Source organism: Eschrichtius robustus, chromosome 14 (assembly GCF_028021215.1).
Source record: "Eschrichtius robustus isolate mEscRob2 chromosome 14, mEscRob2.pri, whole genome shotgun sequence".
Taxonomy (NCBI): domain Eukaryota; kingdom Metazoa; phylum Chordata; class Mammalia; order Artiodactyla; family Eschrichtiidae; genus Eschrichtius; species Eschrichtius robustus.
Genome location: NC_090837.1, coordinates 27,232,856 through 27,260,173, shown reverse-complemented (window position 1 = coordinate 27,260,173; position 27,318 = coordinate 27,232,856). Strand labels below are relative to the sequence as shown.

At 56.4% G+C, this 27,318-nt stretch overlaps 1 protein-coding gene across 5 annotated transcripts; it reads right to left on the bottom strand.

Moving 5' to 3' along the window:
- Nucleotides 1-6,396: 6,396 nt before the first annotated feature.
- Nucleotides 6,397-27,166, bottom strand: SMPD4 (sphingomyelin phosphodiesterase 4). 5 transcript variants are annotated; one of them, XM_068563785.1, is made up of 20 exons: nt 27,005-27,164; nt 23,787-23,870; nt 22,044-22,130; nt 20,634-20,776; nt 20,427-20,502; nt 19,783-19,891; nt 19,627-19,679; nt 19,007-19,158; nt 17,131-17,263; nt 15,176-15,247; nt 12,495-12,581; nt 10,659-10,804; nt 10,097-10,187; nt 9,719-9,819; nt 9,182-9,345; nt 8,682-8,887; nt 8,234-8,467; nt 7,975-8,106; nt 7,755-7,883; nt 6,397-7,673 (listed from the first exon to the last, which is right to left on the bottom strand). In XM_068563785.1, exons 1-20 carry the CDS (start codon nt 27,077-27,079, stop codon nt 7,344-7,346), a joined length of 2,604 nt encoding a protein of 867 aa, XP_068419886.1. In that variant the 5' UTR covers nt 27,080-27,164; the 3' UTR covers nt 6,397-7,343. The 5 variants fall into 5 exon arrangements, with proteins under 5 accessions (XP_068419886.1, XP_068419890.1, XP_068419888.1 ...); XM_068563789.1 differs by lacking the exon at nt 27,005-27,164 and adding an exon at nt 26,828-26,980; XM_068563787.1 differs by lacking the exon at nt 27,005-27,164 and adding an exon at nt 25,903-26,272.
- Nucleotides 27,167-27,318: the final 152 nt, after the last annotated feature.

The window sequence follows — 27,318 nt, the reverse complement described above, 5'->3', positions numbered from 1 at the left end:
CGGTGGCCCGGCTACCGAGGCTCAGCTCGGCGTCGCCATGGAAACGGGCGCGCTCCCAAGGGGGCTTGCGTGCTACGGGGCGGGGCCTGGGCGGGGCTGATTAGTGGGCGGGGCTTGGGCGCCGGGGCCGGGCGGAGCGCCTGAGGGACGAGGCTTGCGTACCCGGGACTAGGTGTGCGGCGAGGGCGGGGCCTGGGGGCGGGGCTACGGCGGGGCGGGGCCTGGGTGATACACCTGACTTAATTGGATGTCATCCTCTGACTTAAACCACAGAGAATCGTCCCCCTTTACTGGTCTTAATATTTAGTTTTGTTCACTGCTTGTGGGTTTTTTTGACTTTTTATAATATTTTTTGATGTGGACCATTTTTAAAGTCTTTGTTGAATTTGTTACAATATTGTCTCTGTTTTATGTTTTTTGGGTTTTTGGCCCCGAGGCATGTGGGCTTTTAGCTCCCCAACCAGGGATTGAACCCGCACCCCCCGCATTGGAAGGCGAAGTCTTAACCGCTAGACTGCCAGGAAAGTCCCGCTGGTTGTGTTTTAATAGTTCACTTTTTGAATAGATGATACGATTACAGGATGATACGACTTTAGATGGTAAGATTTTGATTCAAAAATCAAAAGGTAGAATTTCCACTTCCATTAATCGCAGAACCCTCGTGATTTATGAAATGTAGACAAAATACATGAAACAGCTGTCTGAAAGCACTGGAGAAGAGCAAAAAGCAGGCGGAAACTGGAGGAAGGCAGCTCTTGAAAGAGAGCTGTTTTCTCCTGAGGGCTCCTGATCAGCCAGACCCGAACAGGAAGCCACAGCCTTATCGGCTGGAGAGGGCGAAGGATGCGAACTGAGGGGCGCTGGGAAGTTTGGGGTGATAAAACCCCCTTCAAGTATGTGGCTGGCTTGAAATGCACATGTAGGGGTAAGATTCCAAAGGTCCCAGGCAAGACAGAGCTGGAGGCCGAAATGGCCAAACTCCAGGGGAGATTGAGTTCGGAAACTGACAGAGAAGCTTGGTAAACGCCTCAGTTTTCCATTTAAACCCCAAAAGGGCCACAGCTTGGGAATAAAGACTGTGTTCTAGAAATAAGGGATTTGCACTAAGACTAAGGAAAAAATCAAAATACATTTGCCCTAATAAAACTTAAAGCCCAGCCTCCACAAGTCCATGGCGATCTTCCCATAATTCAACTGCCTAGAGAACATAATTCAACACTCTTCAGAGAATGATAACAGAACCCAGAGTCTCAATGACACATCATCCGCAAGGTCTGAATTACACTAGTAAGTACCAGACATGCAGAGAAACAGACAAATGTGATGGAGTCAAGGACAGAAGTATATCCTCCTCGGTAGAAATGATTCAAACAATGCAGATAAATCCAAGTCCACCCTGCCCCCTGTCACGAGCGAGGCATGGCCACTGCCTGATCCTTCTCTGTGTTTACATACTTACAGGTAGGACTCATTTGTCTGCAGTGGCCTTCAACTGTTTCTGTGTAATGGGATCATGACAGACGTATTGCTTTGCAACTTGGTTTATGTTTTTGTTTTTGTTTTTTTTAAATTAATTTTTGGCTGCTTTGGGTCTTTGGTGCTGCACTCAAGCTTTCTCTAGTGGTGGCGAGCGGGGGCTACTCTTCGTTGTGGTGTGCGGGATTCTCATTGCAGTGGCTTCTCTTGTTGCGGAGCCCGGGCTCTAGGCGCGCGGGCTTCAGTAGTTGTGGCACACAGGCTCAGTAGTTGTGGCTCGCGGGCTCTAGAGTCCAGGCTCAGTAGTTGTGGCACATGGGCTTTGTTGTTCCACGGCATGTGGGATCTTCCCAGATCAGGGATTGAACCCGTGTCCCCTGCATTGGCAGGCGGATTCTTAACCACTTTGCCACCAGGGAAGTCCCTGGTTTATGTTTTAACAGCAGGTCTTAGAGAACATTCCAGGGAGTTCATGAGTTCCTGCCTTTGTTTTTTATTTTTTATTTTATTTTTTTTAGCATTTTATTTTATTTTTTTTTGAATTTTATTTTTTTATACAGCAGATTCTTATTAGTCATCAATTTAATGCACATCAGTGTATATATGTCAGTCCCAATCGCCCAATTCATCGCACCCCCCACCCCCACCCCCCCCGCCACTTTCCCCCCTTGGTGTCCATACGTTTGTTCTCTACATCCGTGTCTCAATTTCTACCCTGCAAACCGGTTCATCTGTACCATTTTTCTAGGTTCCACATATATGCATTAATATACGATATTTGTTTTTCTCTTTCTGACTTACTTCACTCTGTACGACAGTCCCTAGATCCATCCACGTCTCAACAAATGACCCAATTTCGTTCCTTTTTATGGCTGAGTAATATTCCATTGTATATATGTACCACATCTGCTTTATCCATTCATCTGTCGATGGGCATTTAGGTTGCTTCCATGACCTGCCTGCCTTTGTTTTTTATTGCTACACAGAATTCTCTGGACTCATCCTATTTTTGCTCTCCTGGGCCACCCTAACCCTCCAGGGCAAAGTCAAGGACAGGCTGACTGTTCCGGTGACAGTAAGGGCCAGGTGTGCAGTCCCAGAGGAGGCTCATGCTGCTGCACCAATTGTCAGCACCGTAAGATGAGCTTCAATTAACAGGGAGAAAACGTTTTCACCTACTGACTCTCAGGGGGAATATTTTTAGAATTGGAATTACCTGCTGATTTAAGTAAACAAGTGTCACATGGGAAATGATGACCATCTTTTCAGCCACAGCTGAGGGCTGCGATGTGGCTCCCTCCACTCCTTTGCAGTCACATAAGAGCCTAGAGTTCCTGTGCATTATCTCGTTTCATCCTTGAAATAAATTCGTCAAGGCAAGTGTTATTACATTTCCAATTTATGAACAGGGAAAGCAATGTGCAGAAAAGGGTTTTAAAAAATGTAATATGATGGGAAAACATGTATATTGTACATATTTTAATTTCTCTGAATTTTTGTCACTTGCACTTTTGGTGTCATACCTGAAAAACCATTGAGTACTTCACAGTTATGAATATTTACTCCTGCGTTTTCTCTTGACAGTTCTAGTTTTAGCCCTTTCTTATATGTCCGTCTATGATCTGAATGTTGGACAGGTCCCTTCAACGCAGTGACCACGCGTTTCCTTATTGATTTTTGTTCAACGTTAGACTGAAGAGCCCCTTTTCCTATCCTAATCCTTTTCTGCTCATGTACAAATTAATTTATCCAATAGTTCATATTTTGATTCCTGAGATGTGAGGAGCTGGATGTGTATATAATAGGTAAAATAAGTTATTTATTGGGCAGCTACTATGTGCTTGCTCAGTGCTGGAGAGAAAAAGTACAATACTTGTCCACAAGGAGCAAACATACACATCGGAGAATCAGTCACAAGTATTTATTTATTCAGCATCTTGAAGTGCCCAGCATCACACAAGTGACAAGAAATATCTCTTTGCTTTTATTTGTGGACCAGTGGGGGTGAGTACAGAGGGGGCCCTTAGTCCAGCCTGGGAGGTGGAGGGAGGGGGGACTGGGGTGGTGCGGAGGTCCCCTGGTGGGGAGGGAGGGGGTGCAGACCCTCAGAGACCGCCTGAGAGCCCAGCAGAAGCCCCTGGCCTCCTGGAAGGGGAGGTCAGAGGCCACTTCCGGGTGGTGGGGCCAGCTGAGTCAGCAGCTCCCTCTTGACTGGCTGCCCCAAGCTTGGGTCTTGTTGGAGGAGATTTCAGATGCACAAACCCCAAGCTTTCCGGAGTACATTCTGTAGGACACAGACGCTTGGATGTTACTGGATCCCTTGTGGGAAACAGGTCATGAAGGACAGTGAGTCCAGCGTGGGCTGCGGGGCTGGGGGGTGCCGCCAGGAGGCCAGAGCCGGGGGCTCTGAGAGGCAACCGGGTTTGACCCTTTGGCAGCGGTTGGGGTGGTGGCCAGGGGGTGAAAGTCGGGGTGTGGGGGGAGTTGAGGGGGTGGGCAGTTGGCATAAACCACCGGAGGCTTTGGTGAGGGGAGGGGAAACACGGAGAGAACCCCCATCTTCAGCCTGACCTCCGGGAGCCGGGCCAGCAGCCTCTCCTCGGGTGTGTCCCCCCTAGATGTGCCCCATCCCCCAGCACCATCCCTGCAGCTGAGAGCACCCCCCCCCCCTTTCCACTGCTGCAGCTCTGAAACCAAGGGCCCTGAGGACTGGCATCAACTAGATCCACTCCACCTATGATCTGCCTTCCCCCATCAAGTTCACTTCAATTTTTTAACAACAGCGGCTTTTTTTTTTTTTAATTTATTTAATTAATTAATTTTTTTGGCTCCGTTGTGTCTTCGTTGCTTTGTGCGGGCTTTCTCTAGTTGCAGCATCGCTTGAATTGTTTTTATGAAAACTTGCGTATCCTCTGAGTGGCACGGAGCCTAAACGGTAAGACGTTTGCCTGAGTTGTTGCTTCAGGAACTTGGTATCAGCTGTGTCCAGTTCTAGCTGAGCTGGTGAGTGGTTAGGACCACCGACCCTCCAACTGAAACCGAGCACTGGGCTCATGTGCTTGCGGGCAGAAAGTCAACCTCTGACGGCAGGCTTTGCAGCAAAGTAAGGATGTTGTTTGCAGGGCGCCGAGCAAGGGAGTTGGGGGGCAGGCCTCAGACCCACTGCAACGTGGCCTCTTAGTGGTTTTTAAAGGGGAAGAATAGAGGGGCTGGGGTTCATCACCTTAATCGTCTGTGACCTGGGGGGTCTCTGTCTCTGTAACCTGTACAGGCCATCTTGCCCTGGAAGATGACTCAGAATGGCACGTGAACATGATGCTTATTGGGAAGCTGAGGCTCCAGGCACCTGACCTGCATTGCTCCTTATTGATGAGGCAAACGTGACCATGTAGGTGCAGCCGGGAAGGAAGGGAACCAGAATTTAATTGTAAACTAGTCACGGGACTTAGTTTCCACCTGTGCCGTCAGGCCAGGCACTGCCCCTCACCTCAGAACCTGTGTCCCTCACAGAACGGCTGCCTCACCATTTTCTTATTTCCAATCACCTTTCCCCACCTCCTGTGCCTCAGCCTCATCCCGTAAATACCCGTCCTTGGCCCTTGGGTAGGCGGCCTCTTTTCTCTGCTGTGAACCTCGGCGTCTCGGCATCTGGCTCAGTGACACTTCTGCCTCTGCTCCATCCATGCCTTTCTCTACTCTGCAGCTAGAGCCCCGCAAACTAACTCGGGGTCATCGTGAAGGTAGGGTCCCCGTCGCCCTCACCGGCTCAGCTCCCTGGGCGCAAGCCACTGAGCACCATGGGCCCCAAACCACCCTCCCCAAAACCAGGCCCCAGGCCCAACCACTGGCACCCTGGCCCTCTTTTTTTTTTTTTTGGCTGCATTGAGTCTTCGTTGCTGCGCACGGGCTCTCTGTAGTTGCAGCGAGCAGGGGCTACTCATCGCGGTGCGTGGGCTTCTCATTGCGGTGGCTTCTCTTGTTGCGGAGCACGGGCTCTAGGCGCACTGGTTTCAGTAGCTGTGGCTTGCGAGCTCTAGAGCACAGGCTCAGTAGTTGTGGCGCACGGGCTTAGTTGCTCCACAGCATGTGGGATCTTCCTGGACCAGGGCTCGAACCTGTGTCCCCTGCATTGGCAGGCGGATTCTTAACCAGTGCACCACCAGGGAAGTCTGCTGGCCCCTCCTTGACCTTAGTGTCTGCTTCGATCTTTGACTTCTGGACTCTGCACCATGAGGTCCCCCATGTGTCCCAGCACAGCTGAGGGTGGCATGCAGTAGGTGGCTGTCCTATGGTTAATGGGTGTGTAGGTGAAGTGAGGCTTGGGGGCGAGCAGAACCCTGGAGAGATTGTGGGGGGGCAGGTCCCACCCTCACAGGCAGGTGGATGTCCATCAGGGGAGGCCGAGAAGAGGCGTCATCAGGGACTGGTGCCATGGATGGCGGACCCCAGACCATCATCTCACAAAGTTTGTTAACAAAAGCCAGTAATCTATCAATGTGAACTTGTAGAAACTCTGTCTTACTTCCTGTTTCCATAGACTTTGACCGAAGCAGTTGCCTGACCCAGGGAAAGGGGGGACATTTAACACTCGGGCTAGGCCATGTGGGTTGGTGAGCGCATTTCGGTTCCCCGGTCACACGCAACCCTGCAGAAGCCACAGAAAGTGCAACACGGGTCCCAACATCCTAGCTCTTAGTATGAAGGCCATGTCTGCCCCACCGAGTCGCAGGCAGTGTTCTCGCAGCTCAGACCTGCCAGTGGCTGCCCTGTCCCGTCACAGCCACGTCCGTGTTTGCATCTGCCCAAGGGAATCCCATGGTGAGGGACGCCGGGTGCCCAGCGGCATCTCCGCAGCCCCTGAGTGTGCAGAGGACCCCATGTAGGAGGCCACCCTGGGGGCGGGGCCAGGCACCACAAGACTCAGGACCAAGAACAGGTTTATTCAGATCCATGGTCGGTTACAAGTTTGGTTTGGTTACTGGTCACAGGCCCCAAATGCCACTGCTCTGAGTTTACATCAAAATACAAAGCCCAATACTTACAGTTTGAAAACTTAAAAAAATACACCAAAGACTAAGGCTTTTAAAAATCTCAGTTGAAAAGTTCTCCCTGGTGCGTCATCTGTAGAATGAAACGCGTGTGAGATGCTGTGAGGATTTCTGACAGTGAACTCGCATTCATCATATACTTTGGATATTTAAATGTTACCAAAAAATCACTATGTCTTTGAGCGCTTGATTGAAGATACAAATGATGCTTTTGACCATCTTTGGTTGTAGACCACCCACAGGGAACAAGGTGGTGACAGCCCTGACGACCTGCTCCATGGCCTGGGGGCATCTGTGTTCTCAGAGGGTCTCTCCTCAAAAGCAGGCATGTGGCCCAGACTTGGAACTACTGGGAAAATACAGTGGCCCTAGCTTTGTCAAACGCGGCAGCAAAATCAGGTTTAAAATCATGAAACAGAGGAGAACCATTGTCTAATTTTCTTAGGGCTCTCTTTTAGGGCCTGATTCTTCTCTGGAGCCAGAGGCTGGGTTCCCATCTTGGGGTCTCACCGCCCACCTCCAGGGCGGCAAGAGCAGAGGCCGCAGGCCATCCGGGGAGGCCCAACTCCTGAGCTTCACACGCTGAGGAAAAGAAAGGCGTCGCCCTGCAGGCCCTCTGGCTGAGGAAAGGGGGAGGCCCAGGGCCGGCAGGCTGCCCGCCCCGCGTGGCTACCTCTCTGCCTGGCCCTGCCCTCTCCTTTCAGGTTCTCTTCAGATGGTTCCAGGGCTGCAAGAAAACGCCCCCTGGAAGCACGAAGGTGACAGGTGTTGGGTGCAGAGTGGCCTCCCCGGTGCCCGGGGGCGGCGGCCGGCCCGCAGTCAGAGCTGGTGCAGCTTGCCCTGCTCGGTTAGCAGCGTCATGGCCACGGCATAGAGGACATAGCCCAGCACGAGGAGCAGGGCACAGAGCAGGGGCCCGATGCAGAACAGAGAGGCCACGAAGAAGGCCAGCAGCAGGGCCAGCAGCGTCCGGTAGCTGCCCAGGAAGCGCAGGCTGAGCCGGGGGCCCCGGGCAAGGCTGGCCGCACGCCCCCGCCCCACGGGGCTCAGCAGGCGCCTGTCCGACAGCCCAGGCTCCAGGAGGTGGTAGCGACAGAAGCTGCCGAGGAAGTCGGCCCGCGAACAGAGGGCCACCATCTGACCTGCGAACTAGAGCACAGACAGGCCCCACTCTCACCTGCCGCTCGCGGGCTGGCGGTGGGGAGGGGCGGCCCTCCCTCCCACACTCACCCTGCGGTTGATGGCGGAGGACAGTCGGAAGAGCACTCGGACCAGGCCGGCAATCTCGTAGCTCCGGATGGGCTGCAGCTCCGAGTCCCCTTGGTACTCGATGTCAAAGCGCCGAAGCCCGTTGACGATCTGGAAGCAGCAGGAGGTGAGCCCCCGGGAGCCATGGCCACGCTGCCCAGAAGGCCCCAGAGAGCCCGACCCCTCGGGACGTGGGCCTCACCTGATACCGGCCCAGGGGCGTGAGGATGAGTCCATCCTCGCCCACAATGCAGTCTGGGAGCTGCTTCTTCCCGTTCTCATCCTGCGTGGTCCCCAGGGCAAGTGTGAGCTGGGCGAGCTGGGCCTCGCTGAGCTGTCAGGGAGACGCCTGCCGTCACTTCCAAGGTGGAGGGAGGCCTTCCCCCCCGCTGGGCCTCAAACGGCAACGAGGGGCCCAGGCACGTGACACCTGGGGGAGGTGAGGATGGCCAAGGGCGTACCCGGAACACTTGGCACAGGTACTCCAGGGCCTTCTCCAGGTACTCGTCCGTCTTGCGGACCCTGTCCTGCCCCATCTCGTCCAGGTCATTGCCCGGGTAAGAGCCATTGGTGTCCGCGGGGTAGAAGCCCAGCCATGACAGGAAGGGACGGGCCGCCGTGCTCTCCCCATACTGGTCAGAGAGGGACTTGGCCGTCTGCTTGGCCTGCGTGATGAGCTGAGCCAGACGCAAGACCTGTGGGTGGGCAGGTGGGCGAGTGGGTGGTCAGCTGGCTCGGGGCCACCTCATGGCACCGACAGCCCAGGGGTGGCTTCCACACAATGAGTTTTAAGGACTAAGGTGCACTTTCCAAGACGGTACGTCTATCATCAGAAAAAAACTAGACTCCACTGAACAAGACAGGGAAGGGGTGTGAAATGCCAGAGCCCAGAGGGCCCCGACCACTCACCAGTGCCCGGATCTCAGGCCCGAACATTGGGGTGTACTTGCAGTCCTGGCCCTCCAGGCTGTACACATGGCTCTTCACCTTGAAGGAGGCGTCGGTGATGGCTGGTGGCCATGACGACAGGAAGCTGCCGGTGAACGTGGGCACCGTGAAGAGCCGGTGCTGGCGGTGGGGGATGACCAGCTCGGGCTCCAGGAACAGCTGCTCGCCTGGAAGGCAGGATGCGAGCCTGGCTGTGGCTCCAAGAGCACGGACACTGGGTCCCACCGCAGGTCCCTGAGGGCAGTGACTGCACAGTGCAGGCCCAGCTCCCGGAGGTCCCCCCACCCCCACCCATCTCCGCAGGGGAGTGGCTACAAGGAGAGCGCAACAGCAGCCCACAGCCTCCCAAAGCCACCACTACGAGCCACCAGGGGACGCAGCTCAGAGCTCCGTTCCCCTCCTGTGGGGCGCACACGCAACCCCCGCGAGCGCACAGGTGACAGGGCCGGCAGGGGCCTCACCCCGCTGGATCATCTCAGCCAGGTTTGGCTGCGCAAAGACCTTGGCCACGCGGAACACCATGAGTGCGTTCTTGGGGCTGACGAGGTCCGTGCGCAGTGCGCGGCTCAGGAAGCCCAGAAAGAGCTTGGTGTAGACAAGCAGGTTCTCCTGCACGAAGGGCGCCCTGAGGGCGGGACGGACATCAGGGCTCCTCCCCGGCTTCCGGTCTCCCCCAGGTATCACGAATGGTGGCGGAGGGGCCGGGGGTGACACGAGGGGGCAGGACAAGCGGGCAAAGGTGAGGCCCCAAGGACAGAATCCTCCACGGATGAGGCCCATTCCCAGGACCAAGGCCATTGGGGGCGGGGCAGCTGTGCTGCAGGGCTGGCGAGGAAGGGCTACGGGGAGGTTTATGAGAGTCCATGTGGGAAAGGGACAGAAGGACAGGGGCTGCCCGTTGTCCCCAAGAGAGCAATCCTGGAGCCTGGGCAAGTCCCAGCAGGGGACGTGGGGGTGGCCCAGGCCCCCTGCCTGCAGGACCTCGGGGACGGGCTCACCATCTCTCTGACACACTCCGGGCCTGGCAGTCGCTGCTCGGGGCCTGCTTCTCGGGCGCGTACCTCCAGGGCTGCAGGTAGCTCAGCCACATCTCCAGGACCTGGGGAAACACATGCAGCTGGGGCAGGTGGCTGGCGCTCAGGTGGGCGGGGGCTCAGGGGGAGCCTGTGCCCCCTCAAGACGCCTGGCCCCTCAGAACAGGTCACCCAGCAGGCTTTCCCCTGAGTGCAGCAGAGGGCAGCTGCGTGAAGCTGGGAACCCACCCTGCGTGGACAGCTGGGTTCAAGGTCACAGCTGGCAGAACAGCACCGGAGGCCCCCAAGGCCTCCCCTCCCTCATCCGCACACGCAGGGCAAAGGCCATAGGGCAACACTCACAGCTCTGAACGATGCGTCCAGGGGCCAGTGGCCAAAGCAGTGCTGCAGAAAGAGGTAGAGCTTCTGCTGGACAAACCTCGGGACGGCGGCCCTGTGGGGGAGGGTGCGTCACCTCACAGGGGAGCCCGGCACCCCCTGGGGGCAAGGCCTTCTATTTTTAGCCCCATTCCTCAGAGAAAATTCTAAAGTTCAGAGAAGCTAGAGAACATTCCAGGGACACACAACACACGTGGCCGATCCAGCGTGGCTCCTGTGTGCACCTCAGCTCGGCCTGGCCCACATGTAGCCAGCTCTGCTGGCCCTGTTGGCCTGGGAGTCAGGCCACGGCCCTTGCCCTGCCGGGGTGGTGTGGGGTGGGGGTGAGGTGCAGCGCCGAGCCGCCTGCTGCTCTCCTGCCACAGGGGAGGAAGGGGGAAGAGGGGGCAGCAAGACGGGGCCTCTCCCGGGCCAGCCTGAGAAGCAGCCAGGTGGCCCCCACCCACCTCTGGGCCAGGGTGGCAGTGAGGAGACAGTCCCAGGAGGGCTCGAGGTGACCGCCCCCCCGCCCACAGCCCATACCCACCGTTTGAACTCCTCCAGGGGGCTGGCGGCGTGGGAGTGGGCGGAGGGTGAGGCCTGCTCGGGCCGCAGGCTGTTGGCGAAGGCGTGCAGGTGCTTCAGCAGCAGCCGCACCACCAGCACATGCTCCTCGGTGGGCATGAAGGACTCCTGGGGGGAGGGCCCTCGTCAGTACCTCGTGCTGGGCTGTACCCACCTCTCCCCCCATGGATGCACCACACATGGCGCCCTGGGATGGCCACCGGGGCAGAAGCTCTGCCATGTGCTTCCCTGCACTTCAACCCCCTTCATGGAGCCTCCGAGACAAACGCCCTCAGTCCTGCGAGCTCAGCTTTCGGTTCACAAAGGCCAGGAGGGTCTCTGAGACCCCCACGCACGGGGGAAGCCTGGGGGCCGGCCGCCTGCTCCCCACACCCACACCCCAGCCCTTGGGCCTCGATAGACTTGTTGGAAGTGCTCTTGGCAGCTTCACCCCAAGGTGAGCAACGCCAAGTGGGGTGCAGATGGCTCCCGGCCCTGTGTGCAAGAAGCCGGGCACCGACCAGCAGCACCCCCGCTGCCCAGGGCACGGTCTGCACAGGCCTCCCTGGAAGGGAAATGCCTCCACAGGCCCCCCTGGCAGGGAAATGCCTCCACAGGCCCACGCAACACACCCCAAGGCCGCTATGCCTGGGGTGGGAGGCAGGGTGTAATGTTCTTCTGCATGTGTCTATTTTTAGGTCGTTATATGGTGGATTTGCAGCATTTTGGCCAAAAAAAAAAAAAAAAAAAAAAAAAAAGGGATACTTTAACAGTAATAAAAAACCACAGAGCATCCTCTGTGCCAGGCCGTGACTCTGCCCAGGGAACCCCTTTCTCGTTCACAGGAACTGAAACCCCCACCGCATCTCACCCCCGCCCTCCACGTTTCCAGGGGCAACTCCCCGCCCCACGCCCGGCAACCACACTGGACACCGCTGGGCTACTTTCTCTCTATGTTTGTCAGTCAAAGCACTTTCTTCCAGTGCCTCCCTTCCCTGAGCCAAATGCCCACAGGAGCCCCTGGTCACAGCTGCACACGGACACTCACGGGGCCAGGCCTCCCGCCGTGGAGGTGAAGGCAGGGGCCCTGCTCTTTGCCAGGTGAGGCCCTCCCCAGCCCAGGCCTGAGTGGCACCCACTTCTGCACGTGGCCTGCCCTCAGCACCCCTTCTGGAACATTCTCTCCCTCCTCAGTGCAGCTGCCGCATCTGCTCAAATTCAAGTTCAGTGGTGTGTGGCCCTACCTAGGGTGAGGGGGACAGAGCCCTGGCCGTGAGCACAGCTCCACACGCCTCTGCCCAGACTTCCCAGTGGTCGCGTCATGGAGCAGCAAACTTCACAACCCCGTTGGCCCCAAACACCCAGCTCGCTGACCACAGTCCATCCCTGGTCACTCCTGCCTAAGCAGACGGCGGTCCCTACAAGGTCACCGCCCATGAGCCCCGGGGCCTCCACATCCTTGGTCAGTCCCCAGCACCAGGCCTGTACTGCAAAGGCCACACTACTTCGCCCCCACGAACCGGGGCTGAGCACGGATAGCTAAGACACCCGAGGACTCGACACCTTGGCTGGCCTGGGGCTTGGCCAGGTGGGTTCGGTGACCTCCCCCACAGCCAGTGGGGTCCTGTGCATCACTCCCAGCCACGTGGCCACGCACCCTGAACCCAGGTCCAGGCCGAAGGGCCTGGCTGTGCTTGGAACTGGTCTCTGGTCACCCCAGCCGGCCCCCAGCCAGACCCTGGCTACTGCGCAGGACATGAGCTCTGGGGTTAAACCATGGGGCGGGGGTGAAAGGGAACAAAACGAAAGCGGCCAGTACTTGGTGGGCGTGGAGGGCCTGGAGGCTGGGTTGGGCAGGGCTGTGGAGGGCGCTGCAGACACTGAGTCGGTAGTGCAGGACCTCCAGCTGAGAGACAACAGCAGAGAAGCCGAGAGGAGAGGGTGGGGGGAGGGGGAGGGGAGAGAAAGAAATAGAAGAAGCCCAGAAGTAAGAACAAGAAAAACAAAAACAAAAGCACAAGTCAGTGACAATCCAAACAATCACAGCCCAGCAGCATCAGGCCAATGAGACGCCAACCACCCCCTCCGGGCGTGATCCTCCAGCTGCCGGGCAGAGGGAGGACAGACCTGCAAGGTCACCTGGGAGGCCCCTCCAACCCCTGAGGTCAGCCCGACCCCACTGCACTGGGTGCAGCACATGTCAGCAGCTCAGCGGAGCCCAGGCACCTCCCTGGGACACACTGCTGGTCACCAAGGCCCGAAGACCCAGGCTCAGTAAAGAAACTTGAGAAGCCAGTTCTAGACGGAGGGCTCTGCCCAGAAGAGAAAAATATGTAATTTATTGGACTTCCTGGGTTGTCCGGAAAAGAAATTTATCAGCACATGATAGAATCAATTCCTAGGTGTTAAAGACCCAATCAGAGTCCCATCCTGAAAGGTTCTGTGCATGGGGCTGGTTCCCAGCCCACCAGGCCCCACATCCTGGAAATGGTTAACCTGGTGCTAACACTTACTGGTTCTGATTCTGGGAAGACCAACCTCTACCTCCCTCTACCTCACCAGGAGCCCCCAGACACTGAGCCACACACACCCAGAGGCAGCTGGAACCCTGAGGCCAGGGGTGACAGCTGAGCTGGCACACTGTCTGCCCCCAACCCCAGAACCTCCGCCCTATCTCCCTGCAGCTAAGAGCAGCCAGAGCCGGCCCAGCACACGTCCTGCCCCGTGAGGGCCCGCCTCCCACCCCAGCGCCATGCTTCACACAGAAGAGGCGTGAAGGAATGTGCCAGACGCTGGGGAGACGGGCACAGCCAGAGACACGCAGGGCTGGGGCGGGAAGGGGCACGGCCGCACTCAGCAAGGAAATGGGGAGCCCACGGTCCCCCTTCAGGCCCCAGCCCGGGCCCACAGCAGCCTGCAGGGAGCGTGCATGCGCCTGGACCCAGCCCGGCCGCAGCCGCACCGAGGGAGCTCCAGGAGCTGCACTTCCTGCACCCAGAAAACCCGGCAAACTGACCCCAGGGTTACGTGGGGCCATCAAGGACTTCCACGTGGTACGGGGCAGGCCTGGACAGACGGCAGGGGCCTTGGATGAAGCAGACCCCGCGGTTTCCCACACACCCCACCTCCTCGGGTTGTTTTTCTGCCTCAACAGGTGGCAAATGGCAGAAGGTTTCTGGGTGCCTGGTGGGGTCTTCATGGTGCCCCATCCCGCACCGACCCAAGTCAACCTGAGCAGCCCTCACCCTCCTGTGACCGTGGGGAGGAGGCGGAAGGCCCCTCCCCATACGGACTCGGTGTTCCCCCAGGTGACCGGCAGCTCGGAAGGGCCCTCTGGCTGCCAGAGCTATGGCTAAGACCTGAAGCGGGCGGGCTGCCCTGGGCTCCCGACACAGACGTGTAGACAGGAAGGTGACACCACGAAGCAGCCTCTGTGAGACCAAGCCACGCGCACCCCACAGGGGAGCCAGCCCCGCCCGCCGGGCAGCGGCAGGAAAGTGCAGCAGCAAGTGCGCTCTGGAAGCAGGCAGGGGCATGGTGGGCGCTTTGCGACGCGAGAGGCCCAGGATGGATTCCCAGCCCCACCCCCACCCCCGTTCTCCTCCTCCTCCTCCTGTGCGGGGCCAAGAACGGAGGCTGGGACACTGCGCTCTAAGAGGAGTGTTGGGGCCGCGTCCCAGTCCTCCGTGTGGCAGAACCCTGGGCTGGGGAGCAGGACCACCAAGGGAAGGGCACAGGCCACTGTTCCAATGTGACCCACAGATTCTTAATTCCTAAGGAAGCCCTTGAGGACTCTGACTGGCAGCGGCAAAAGCAAAGTCTAAGTAGCAAACTGCTGCACGGAAGCGGCACGCTACAGTCTTGCGCGCGGGCTGTGCACCTGAGCACCTCTCCCTAACTCAACAGAACTGTTCTACCCCGACCAGCCCTGTGGCCACAGCCCCGGGAGGGGGCCAGGGACTCCAGGCCTCTGCACACATGTGAGCTGCCCAGCAAGGGAAGGAGGAAAAGGAGAGGAGGAGGAGGAAAGGAGGAGGAGACAGCCCAGGCCACATGCAGGAGGGCGTCAGACCCCACCCACCGCCAGGAGGGCTGCTGCCGCTGCTCTGGAGGGCGTGGAGGGCAGCAGGGCCACCAAGGTGGGCAGAGTCTGCTGGGCGCCACCGCAGCAGGACAGCAGGAGGCGCTGTGACTCCCAAAGGCACCCACGGCTCCCACGCCCCAGAACACGAGCACCACAACCACATCTGTTCCTACTGCCAGGGAGAGGGCTCAGCAAGTAGCATGGGGAGGCCCAGAGAGGACAGGCCTCAGCCGCCAGGGTGCAAGCCCAGCACAGAAGACAACCTGCCTGCTGCTCAGCACTTGAGGGAGGCGAGATGGCAGGTTGCTGGGTCCCACTAGCCAGTCCTTGAAACTAACTGAAATCAAGGACAAGCAGCAGCAGGCTGACCAGGGCCAGCGCGGGAGGCGGGAAGAGAAACCGCGGCAGCAACATACCTTGGCGTGAGGGGACTGCATTTTTTGGTACATCTCCAAAGAATAATGATGAAGCCACATTTCAACAAAAACCTGCAAAAGAGCATTAGCTGGTCAAAAGGTCTTTGACAAGGCCGTCAAGACCATTCAATGAGGGAAAGAACAGCCTCTTCAACATGTGCTGCTGAGAAAACAGGGTGCCCACATGCAAATGAGCACAGTCAGACCCTCACTCTACATCGTGAACAAGAAACAACTCAAAATGGATCAAAGACCTAGCATATAAGAGCTAAAACTGTAGAACCTTAAAAGAAAGTGTGGGGGAATGCTTCACAACAATGGATTTGACAGTAATTTCTTAGATGTAAGTCCAAAACCATGGGCAACAATGGAAAAAACTGGACTTCATGAAAATTAAAAGCTTTTGTGCATCAAAAGACACAACATATGTAGTAAAAAAGTAGCCTACAGAATGGGGGAAAATATTTGCAAATCATGTATCTGAAAAGGGATTAACATCCAGACTACATAGAGAATGCCTAGAAGTCAACAACAAAAAAGATCCCAATTCAAAAATGGGCAAAGGACTTGAATAGACGTTTCTCCAAAGAAGATACACACGTGGCCAACAAGGACGTGAAACGCTGCTCAGCACCACACGTCACCAGGGCAGAGCAGACCAGTCACGACAATTAGGGTGGCCACAGTCAGAAACCCAGAAAACAACGAGTGTTCCGAGGGTGTGGGGAAACCGGACCCCTTGTGCACTGCTGGTGGGGATGAAAAATGGTGCAGCCACCATGGAAAACAGCATGGCAGGTCCTCAAAAAACTAAACAGAATTACCGTACAGCCCAGTAATCCCACTTCAGAACAGATAATCAAGAGGACGGAAAGCAGGGTCTTAAAGAGAGAACTGCACACTCATGTTCACCACAGCCAAGAGGTGGAAGCAGCCCAAATGTCCATCAGATGGACAGATAAACAAAACATGGTTACACACACACAGCAGAATTTTACTCAGCTTTAAAAAAGGAAGGAAATTCTGACACATACTACAATGTGGATGAGCCTTGAAGACACTATGCTGAGTGAAGCCAGTGAGTCATTAAAAAGAAAAATACTGTGTGATTCCACTGACAGAGGCAGCGAGAAGAGTCAGATTCACAGAAACAAAGCAGGGTGGTGGGTGTGGGAGCTGGTGGGAGGGGGACTGAGGAGCTGCTATTTGACAGGTACAGACTTTCAGTCTTACAGGATAGGAAGGTTCTGGAAACCCGTTACAACAAGGTAAACATACTTAACGCTACTCAACTATATGCTTTAAAATGGTTAAGACTTAGATTTTACATTATGTGTATTTTACCTCGGTTCCCAAATAAAATCAGAACCCCATCTCATCCATACTCCAGGCTCTCAACAAGCCATGCTTGTGGTGAGCCACTCAGCCCCAGAATCCAGCATCAGAACAGCAGAATATCTCCAAGGTGGCGCTGAAGAGACAGGCCTGGGGTCTGCTGGAGCCGCACAAGGTCACACACAGGCCTGCCGTCCCCACTAGGGCCCCCTGGCGTGGAGGGGACGGCGTCCTGCTGACCAAGGGGAGGCCCCCCCCCATTCAGTGCCCTAAACACGCTGCTGCAGCAGGGCTTACTATCTACCCCTCCCAAACCACGGCAGTGGTCAGAGAGGGTGACCCAAGCCACTGGAAACTGAAAGGCTGGGCAGCCATCGTGTCACCACAATAAAATAGGGCTCTGTGGACAGGGGGTCCAGGGGTGAAAACAGTGCCAGTGACACAGAGGTGAGACAGGTGGGCAAATTCTTTCTCATCTGTGTTAAATGTCACAGCAGAGACACTAACAATTGACAGCCACCCCCAGACCAAGGGGCAGTCTTTAGGCCCTTGCACCCTGGGGTGGGCGGTGATGAGCAGTTTATCTGAAACAGAAGCAGAGAAGGCACCCAGGCTCTCACCTGGAGCAGCGTCTCCGACCTCCAGATCTCGTGGGAGGCGGGGTCTGCATTCACAGACGTCTGATGAGAGATGTGTCGCTTCAGGAGGCTGGTGTGGTGCAGGCCGTAGGACGCAAAAGGCACGGCTGGCGTCCTGAGGGAGACACAGAAGCAGATCTCAGTCAGCAGGCTCCCACGGGTGTGACCAGGGCAATCTGGGCCTCAAACCCGGGACAGCAGCGACAAGTACAACCCGTGGAAGCGTCCAACGACCCTCAAGTCCACGTTGCTATGTGTGAATAAACAAACAGAAGAATGAATTTTCCATCCACATCCGCCCACTGATAAATGCAGGACGGGTGAGATCAGAAAAGCGTCGTTTGCCAACCACCCTATTCACAATGGATCTGGCTGAAGACCATGAGGGATGCCGACACTGCCGACAAGAGCGGGAGCTCGGTGGATCTTCCCATTAAGTCCCCCGTTCACTAATTGAGGCCCAAAGACCTTCGTTAACTTTACAGGAGGAAAACCTGGCATCACCCTCAGCCCAGCAAGCGGGCTCACGGGCACCACGGCAGCCGCTGCAATGCCCCTGCCAACGATGCCCAACCTGGGCCTAATCATGGGAAACACCCGAGGACCCACTGTGCACACAACAGCTGTCAAGGTCAGGAAAGGCTGTGGGACCTTCTGGACAACAGAGAGACAGCACGTGCGGGAAATGACCCTGCACGGAACCCAGCTGCATGACAGCCACAAGTGGGGCAGCTGGTGAAACCCAAGTGGGGTCTGGGGAGGAGATGGTGGCCTGGCAGCAACACTGCCTCCTGATTTGAACGGAATGGCCGCGGTTACGGAGATGCACACACTTTCAGAAAACACACTCTGAAACGTTAAGAGGTAAGGGCATCGTGTCTATCACTTACTCAAATGGCCCAGGGAAAAATGCACACAGATTAAACAGAATAAAACAACTCGGAAATCAACAGGGATGAAGGGCCTGTGAAAGTTCTTTGTTACATGTAGCAACATGTAAAATCTGAAATTATTTTGTGAAAACAAATCAAATCCAGCCCAGAAAACTGCCTGGCAGCTGAAGTCTGCCTTTGAAGGGGTATGAATCCAGGCCACACCCGGGTTCTCCCCCAAGCCCAGATCCCTGGCCCCTGCCCCCCAGGCCGCCTAGCGTCAGCAACACCTGCGCAGCCCCTCCCCCACACTCCTCCTCGCCATCCCCTTTCCTTGGGAGCTTATGTCCACACGAGTTTGGGGTGAGTTTGGGGTAACGACACAGCACGTGCAGGAAAGAGCTGCAGCCTCCAGGGAAGGAGCGGGGGCCAGTGAGGCAAGGGCCAGAGGAGCACAGGCTCCTCACCCCCGGACAGGCCAGCCTCACGCTTCCTTCCTGCTCTGCCCGTGCCAGCGGCTCTTTACCACAGGCCCCGGCTCAGCAAAGGCCTGGTCCCCGAGTCTACAGGTCCCTGCTAGTCTCACTTGGCCACAGCTCAGTGCTGCCCACAAGCCCCTCCTCTCCAGAACCATTCGCTCAGTGCTGCCAATCAGCTCTCGGCTTTGAGTCCCTCACCACCCTGCTCACCGCTGGGCATGGGGCTTGGGTGCCACGTGTGGAGAGGGCGGCCACAAGCAGAACACGGCCCGTTCCCATACCAGAGCCAGGCCCCGTCCACACGGCCACAGAACCTGCCCGCTTCAGAAACGTCCCCCTCACCCCGCCCTCCAGCCTGTGCTCAGCTGGGGCTGCAGAATCTCAGGCCTAAAAAAAAGCGAGTGCTCCAGACAAGGAGTGGCACCACTGTCCCCGTGAGCAATGCCCTCCAACCAGGAAGGGCCAGGCCTTACCTAGTGGTGGGCTCAGGCCATCTCAGCCACTCACCTGGGAGCCGGTGAGGGGCTGGGCCCCCCCGGGCTGGAAGAGAGAGGGGGGAGCACGCTGCCTTCTGTGGGCAGGAACCATGCCAGGTACCTGTCCACCAGGATGAAGTAGGCGCAGTCTGAAGTGCGGACGTGGAGGGCCCCGGGGGGCGGCTGGAAAGCAAAACTCCCGTGAGCGCATGGCTATGGGCACCGCCCCAGGCTGCTGACCCAGCAATCACAGGGCGGTGCCAGGAGAAAAGCCCCCACCACAAAGGGCCTGACTAGACCCCTCAGTCCTGCCCAGCCCACGCACCCCCCATCCCCCCACCCTGCCCACACCAGTAGCCACCTCCTACAGGAAGCCTCCCTGACCACCACTCAGGGCACCAGCCCACCCCACATGGCCCATAAAGCCTGCCCCCAGCCTGTCATCCTCACTAAGTGAGGGTGGCCTGAGGGGCAAAGGCCGGCGGGAGGGGGACCCGGGGAAAGGAGGTAGGAAAGGGAGGAGAAATGGAGGAAGGCAGGCCGACGGCTGGCCCAGCCCTGCTTTGTGTGGACACAAGCCCTGGGCCTCAGCCCCTCCCTGCACGGGGGCTTCAGTAAAGCAAACCCGGCTCAGAGGTACCCCTTCTGTACCTTTTGAGTGATGAGGCTCAAAGCAAAGAAGAACATGTAATACTCGAATGGATCTGAGGGCCATGTCAGGGGGCAAACAGCAGCGTTGTCAGGCCCCCCCACCCAGCTAAGTGGTGGCCGCCCAGCCTCACCCACTGCGGGGCCGACAAAGGATACTGAGGGCCAGGTGCAGGCCAAGGCCCCCGGTTGAGGGGAGCTGGACCTTGTTGTGGTACAGAGGGCTGTCGGGGAGCACGCGCTCCTGGATGGACGCCTTCACGGGGCCCTGTGGACAGACAGAGGTGGCCCTTGGGAAGGCTGCCGAGGAGCCCAGCACACAGACCCCCCCTGGGGAACAGTGCTGTCCTCTGCGCGGTGCTTGTGCAAAAAAGCTTCACGCAGACTCTGTCCCTTCGTCCTCATACAGACCCGCCACAGTGGGGCTGCAGCTGTGTGCATCTCTGACCCAGCCAGGCACTCGATGGATCCTGTCTGCTTTGTTTCTCATACCCATGAGTGAGCCACCCCTTAATTCGCCCCCACAGGACTGGAAACTCAGAAAGACAAAGCTACCAGTCACGTGGCCCTGCCACTCAGCCAGGAGCCAACCAGGCCCTCCCACTGGCAGAGTTCAGATGACCTTTGAAAAAAAAAATAACCACTGAAGTTCCAATCTGTGATGGCTCTTGGGCCCTGAACAGATACCATGACGTTCTGGCCACTGTCACAGCCCTGCAGGCCCCTGCCCACCCACCAGCACTGCAGCCACTGCGCGGGGCACCCGGCCCCAAGCCTGGCTCTCACCACCACAGCTTACTTACAGGCAAGTAAGAGACAGGAAAGTCAAATTTATAGTCTTCAGCTTGAAGTTTATAAACCAACTTCATCATTGGGCCCCTGAACACGAACAACAAAAACAGGGCAATTGAACCATGAACCGTCTCGCTTTGACTGTTCCTTAACAGTGACTGCAAACGAGATCACTGTGAGAAAAAGTCCAGTCCCTCTGGGGTAAGAGACCAACCTACCCGGGGTCTAGGAATTCCATGGCGATGCTGTACTCCACAGGGCTCACGCGACCCTGCAAGCAGCGGAGGTTCCACCCAGCCAGGACGCCGTCCAAGCTGCCAAAAATGCTCTCAACCAGCCACGGGAAGATGGCATGCAGCTCCTGCAACAGTGCAGGGAGATTCTGGGCAAGCTCTTGGGGACCACTGCCTGCCTCCCTTGCTGGCCCTGGGCCAAGGACGTCACTCCCTGGCCCGGAGACCAGCAGGACCAGTGGCGCACACAGGAGCAGCTGTGGATCCTTTTGTTGTGCTTGCGTGGCTGCTTCATGTCTGACCCCATTACATAAGCCAGCGTATGATTAAAAGGTTTATTTAAAAATTCTGGGGGCGGGGGGGGGGGCAGTTCAAATTTCCGGATCCACAAGGTTCAAAATGCTCTGGGTGATTCTTGCCACTTGCTTCCAGGCCTCTACCCACCCTCACCCCCCACTACCGCAGGGAGCAAGCAGAAGGGTCGGGTAGGGAAAGAGGAGGATAAGACCCCACAGTGGTGATGTCCCTGGTGGCGCAGTGGTTAAGAATCCGCCTGCCAATGCAGGGGACACAGGTTCGAGCCCTGGTCCGGGAAGATCCTACGTGCCACGAAGCAACTAAGCCCATGCGCCACAACTACTGAGCCTGCGTTCTAGAGCCCGCGAGCCACAACTAGTGAAGCCCGCGCACCTAGAGCCTGTGCTCCGCAACAAGAGAAGCCACCGCAATGAGTAGCCCCCGCTCGCCGCAACTAGAGAAAGCCCACGCGCAGCAATGAAGACCCAACGCAGCCAATAAATCAATCAATATATTAAATAAATAAATAAAAAATAAAAATGACAGAAACTTCTGACCCGAAGAGAGCTTTATTAAAAAGGGTGGAACCGTCCGTTCTTCCTCAGGGCAAGACCTTCCTGTCACCTGGTGGCAAGTCCTGGTCCAGGCGGGCCTCCTGGACTGACCCGCACTTACTCTGTGCCGATTCGGGGTGTGGCGTAAACACATATTTTCAGTACTTACAGCAAGGCTCAACCTTGCCACTGCTGACATTTGGGGGTGGACGCGTCTTCGTCCTGGAGGCTGTGCTGTGCCCTGGGGGACGGATGCCAGCACGCCTGGCCTCCACCCACTCGGTGCCGGAAGCACCACCCCATGTGACAACTAAAAATGCCTCCAGACACTGCTAAGTGTCCCATGTGGGACAGAAGGCCCACGGCTGAGAAAGCCCGGTCTACGATGTCGTGGTCACATGTTTACACGTGTCACAAACGTGAGAGTCGCAATACGGGGTCAGGCCTCCGCAGGGCAGCGCTCAGAGGTGGGAGGCAGGGACTGCGAGAACGGTTTTCCAGGAGTGTGTGAGACACGCCCCCAAGAGACGCTGCAGAACTGTACCTTTGCTGGAAAGTCCTCGATGACTTTAACCAAGTCTTGACACCGCTGTGCAAAGGGTTTATTTATAGAGTCGGCTTTCAGGCTAGCCTAGGAGACACAAGAAACCAAAATAAAGCGAGCACATTTGCTTTGCAGCTTTTGCTGATATTCTGGTGCGAGTCAAAACAGAAATCCAGGGACTTCCCTGATGGTCCAGTGGTAAAGAATCTGCCGTACAATGAAGGGGACACGGGTTCGACCCCTGGTCAGGGAACTAAGATCCCACATACTGCAGGGCAACTAAGCCGGCGCGCCACAACTACTGAGCTCGTGCGCCTCAACTAGAGAGCCCACACACCCTGGAGCCTGTGCGTCACAACTAGAGAAGAGAAAACCTGCAAGCCACAATTAGAGAGAAGCCCGCACACTGCAACAAAAGATCCCGCATGCCTCAACGAAGATCCTGCACGCCGCAACTAAGACCCGACACAGCCAAAAATAAATAAATAAATGATAAATAAATCTTTAAAAACAAATAAACAGTAATACAAGTGACGGGCAGGAGTCAGAGACACACCACTGGCCTGACTGCCCAGCACCTCACAAATCAGGTCGTGCGTGTGTCCAGGGCCTACAGGACACCCCTAGGCGAGGCCAGGATCCCGTGCTCTCTAGGCCAGGACTTTCCAGGCTGGCTCCCAGCTCCCTCTGTCAGGCACCCCAGTTACCTCAGAGAGCTGCACATCATGAGAACAAAATCTACCCGCATCCAATCCACAAGCAGGGGGCTGGCTCCTGGGTCAGCCCCGCAGCCAGGGGGGACCCCACACAGATCAGAGCACTCACCGAGTGTGTGCACGTGAATGGGAAGTTTCCCCCGGGGCTAACCACCCACCATTTACAGCCCTGTAATTGTGAGCTACCGTTTGTTGTCACTGGCCCTCTGACCCAAGACGTCCTTTCTCTGTTACCTTCAGAGATGCAGCAGACCAAAAACCACAGACAGCTTCAGCCAAATGCCAACACTCCGGTGACGGAGAAGCCAGAAAACATTCAGGACAAGAAGTAAGGAAATGTACCCCAGATAAGGGGCGAGGGAAAGCTCTCGTCTATCCTGACCACAAAGGGAAGAAGGCCCTGTGCACATGGATGAACATCAGGAGGAAAGGCCAGGTTTCTAACCACAAGGGCTTTGCCCAGGGTATCCAAGGCCCTGGCCACCTCCACACGAGGATGGGGTCCACAGTGTCTCGGTCAGAGGCAGACACCCGGCTGTGCAGGCCTGGGTCGGATCTGCTGGCTCTAGAGGGGCACCGCAGAAAAACATCCTTCCAAATACAGGTTTATAAAAAGTGCAGGCCTAGTGCTCCAGCACAGTAGCCTCCTTCCGTTTTTCACCAGTGACAGTTACGGTCATTAAAACACCTCGCTTTCGTGTAAGGATTTACAAGACGTGAAAATCTGGGTGTACATTCTTCTCCCTTGCTCCTCCCCACACCCCAGGAGACTGAGGAAATGGCATTTCAATCAACTCCTCTTGTAGATGAGAAAACCAGGGCTCAGCAGCTGCGTAAACCCAAGGTCCTGCACCAACAGAGGGCAGAGTTGAGCCTGAGGGTTCTCACTCGAGTCCAGTGTCATTTCCAGCACATCCCCCCAAAACATCATCACCGGACAGTTCTTCAAGTCGGTGGCAAAACCCTCAAGTCCCTCCGCTGCAGAGCGACCATCACCCTGGCACACGGGCGGGCAGCTGACACTTACCAGCAGGAAGCTGGGCTGCTGCAGGTGGGGGAATGCCATGGCAGCCTCCCGGGCAGGGTCCAGACCGGCCGTCTTAGAGGACCACTGCGGAGAGACAAAGACAAAACTTCAACCTCTGCCACACAACAAGACACACAAGGCCAGGAGAATATCTGCACAGCTCAGCACCACTGCACTGCCAAGGCCCACGCTTTACAGAAATGCTGCTTATGTGCCTGCCATCCACAGGGTCCAGCCCCAGAGCCAGGTCTGTGGCGGGGAACCCTTGGGAACACTTGGTTAAGCTTGTGTGGCACTTGCCACATGCCAGGCCTGGTTCTGAGGGTTCTCCATACATTTCTCATTTAATCCTCGGTGGCAGGTAGGCAGGATTCTAAAGACAGCCATCCAAGATTCCTGTCTCTGGTCATTCAAACACTCTTCTAGGGGCTGCTGTGAAGGGGTTTTGCAGATACAATTAAAGTCTCAAGTGTGAGAACCGTAACATACAGGGCAGTCCTGACTCATAGCCAGCAACGAAATGGGGACCTTAGTTCTACCACTGCAAAGAGCTGGATCCTGCCAGCAACCTGAATAAGCTTGAAAGCAGATTCTTCCCAAGAGCCTCCAGATAAGAGCAAAGCTGGCCAACACGTCGATCTCAGCTTTGAGAGACCCTAAGCAGAGAACCCAGCTAAGCCTGCGTTTCTGACACATAACCATGAGATAACCAACAGATTCAGCTTTAAGCTGCAAAGTTTGTTAAGCAAGAATAGAAAATACATCCTCATAACAACCCTACGAGGTCAGTACAGATAAAGAAATGGAGGCAGAGAGAAAAATCACTTGCCCTCAGCCAGCTGGGGAATGGCAGAGCCAAGACTCAAACCCACAGACCTCCTCACTACTCTCTCATAGAGACAGGTGAACACATCTCCTCTGTCTTACTTGTGCTGAGAAGGAAGGGAGGGGACGAGCCAGCTTTGCCAATGGAGCCTGTGAACGGCCACCAGAAAATCAGGAGTAGCTCTCCAGAATCCTACCTCTCTGTGCCCCCAATCAGAAACTGAAAATATCCAGACTCGGACTGAGCAGAGAGGGAGCATGCAAGTCCCACTGATGGGCTGCTGATGGCTTTCCTGACACAGCTCTGCCCATGGCCTGAGGAACGGTGCTGATGCGGCAACTGGCAGTATATGTGGATGGAGAGGCTGTGTGGGCAGCTGAAGGGTTGACAGGAGACATGTATCTCTGCTACTGGGCATTATGAACACCTTCCCATGAAACCGAGCAGAAACCTGCACACTCCCCACCCCTGTACAAAGGCCCCTCCATGTCCTCTGCCTCTTGTTTGTAGAAAAGCTGAAGTTTCCCAGGTCTCCCTGAGTCACAAAAGAGCAGGCTCAAGCAGCTAACGATTAGGACAAGAGAGTCACAGAATCGTTCAGTGTCCGATGCACACTCCTGAGTTGTTTTACAGATACTATAACTGCCACCAGAGGGAAAAAGCCAAATGCATGATGACCAGACAGTAGCCATGACATAAGCTGCTCCATCTATGGCTAGCACGATTCCAAAAACTGGCCTCAAGACAATGAGATTAACGTTATTGCTCATAATAATCTATATCTTTGTGGGCATCAAAATAATTGTAGCTTGCTCTGCCCAATTTTTAGTAAGCAGGCAACTAAAATTGTCAGCAAAGAGATGCCACAGACTCATGTCGACATCTTCCACTCTAAGAATACAGCGCCCTATGTCAGCATGAAGAAGTTACAGAAGATGAGCCTTCGCCCCTAATCCCACAGAAATGGAATGACGTCAGACAGTGGGGATCTGTAAGCAGCTCCTTTGCCCCGTGCCTGTTTGCCCATTTCTGTTTGCCTCAAACCTTACAGAAATGAGGTCACCAGGCAACACTTAACCTAACTCCTGACATATGCTCTGCTGAATGCACACAATACCTTGCTTAACCTGTTGATTCTTTCCCTAGATTAAAAGAAGTAGGAATGAAAAATTAAGTAGTTAAAGAATGACTAGCTCTCTACCCCCAGCTTCTCCCTGTGCAATCCGGCAGGAGATCATGCAGGCAAGATAACATCTGAAGAAAGCTCATGAGGAGTCAGCCAGTCCGCACCCAATGGAAAATGACGCAGAGCTTGACCTTCTGCCTCGATTCTGAGATTCTTTCTCCTTCTTCCCTTTAAAAACTGTCACGGCTGAGCAGAATCTTCGGAGTGCATTCTGGGACACCAGTCCACCTTCTCCCCGGTTGCTGGCCTTCTGAGTAAAGCAACCTTTCCTTTGTACCAACACTTGTCTCTGGAGAATTGGCTTTTGAGCTGGGAGGAGCGTAGTCTGAGTTCAGTAACACTGAGACTGTTCAACTCCTAATTAAACTAGCTATGGGTTTCAGTTTTAAGGATGACTTAAATAAAACGCTTCAGTCCTGAACCAAGTGGTCCAGGGAACACTGCACTACTTCAAAACGATCAAAGCGGCATAAAACCCTGAACTGTTTGCTAAGGGCAGAGCTTTAGAGCTGATGAAGTAAATGCTGCTCCTTGCTCAGAACAAGTTTGCAGAGGTAGCGGCTGAAGGAATGAGCCCGAGGCGCCCAAGCAGGGTGTTTCGGGGAGAGGGCAGCGTCTCCCCGCCCCGGTTCTCCCCGCCGCGCCGCCTGCGCTGTGCGCCCAGCCTCCCCTTCATCCCGCCACCTCCACACCCGCTGCCTTCAGGAGCGGCTTCCAATCCGCTTTCGGGGTCCCTCCCGTTAGCCGCAGCCCCGTCAACGCCAATCTCGCCAGGGCCTCCCTCTGGCCGCGCTGCGAACGGGGCGTGCTCCCGCCTGCCGCTCACTACTGCCCCGTGAAGGGAGCACCGGGGTCCCAGTGTCACAGACGCGTATACTGAGGCTCCGCAAAGCCGGCCCACTTCGGGGGAGGCGAGGAAGGGTCGGGTCGGGCCGGGGCCGAGACCCACCCCGCTCCCCCCACACCGCTCGCTGAGCCCCAGACTCTCTCTCCTCCACCGCGCGCAGCGAACGTTAACCGGTGGCCCACCGGGGTGGGGCGTGCGAGGTGCGCGGGAAGGCGACGGGAGGGCGCAGCCCGGCCCTCGGCGCCCTGCAGGCCCGGCCCGAGGCCCGGGGCTCGCGTGGGAACAGAGCTGGTTTCGGCGGAAGTTCGGGGTGGCCGCCGGGATGCGGGGCCGGACCGCGCGCGATTCCCACCATTAACCTGAAAGAACCACAGCGTCTCCCGCTTCAAGGACCGAGACCGCCATTCGGGGAGCCGGCGCCGAAATGTCGTCATCAAGCTGCGCGTGGCGTCACATTCCCCCGGCCTGGCAGGAAATGCGCCGCCACCTCCTCTGGCTGACACAGTAAAAGGCGCGTGCGCAAAGCGAAGGCCCGCCTCGGAACGCGTGTGCGCAGCGAAGAAATCCTCCGCAAGGAGCGCGCGTGCGCGAAGACGTGTCGGTGCGTTAGCGCCTCGAAGCGCGCCCCCTACCGCGGAGTCGGCGCGGAACAGTTAAGCTCTGGGCCCGAAGG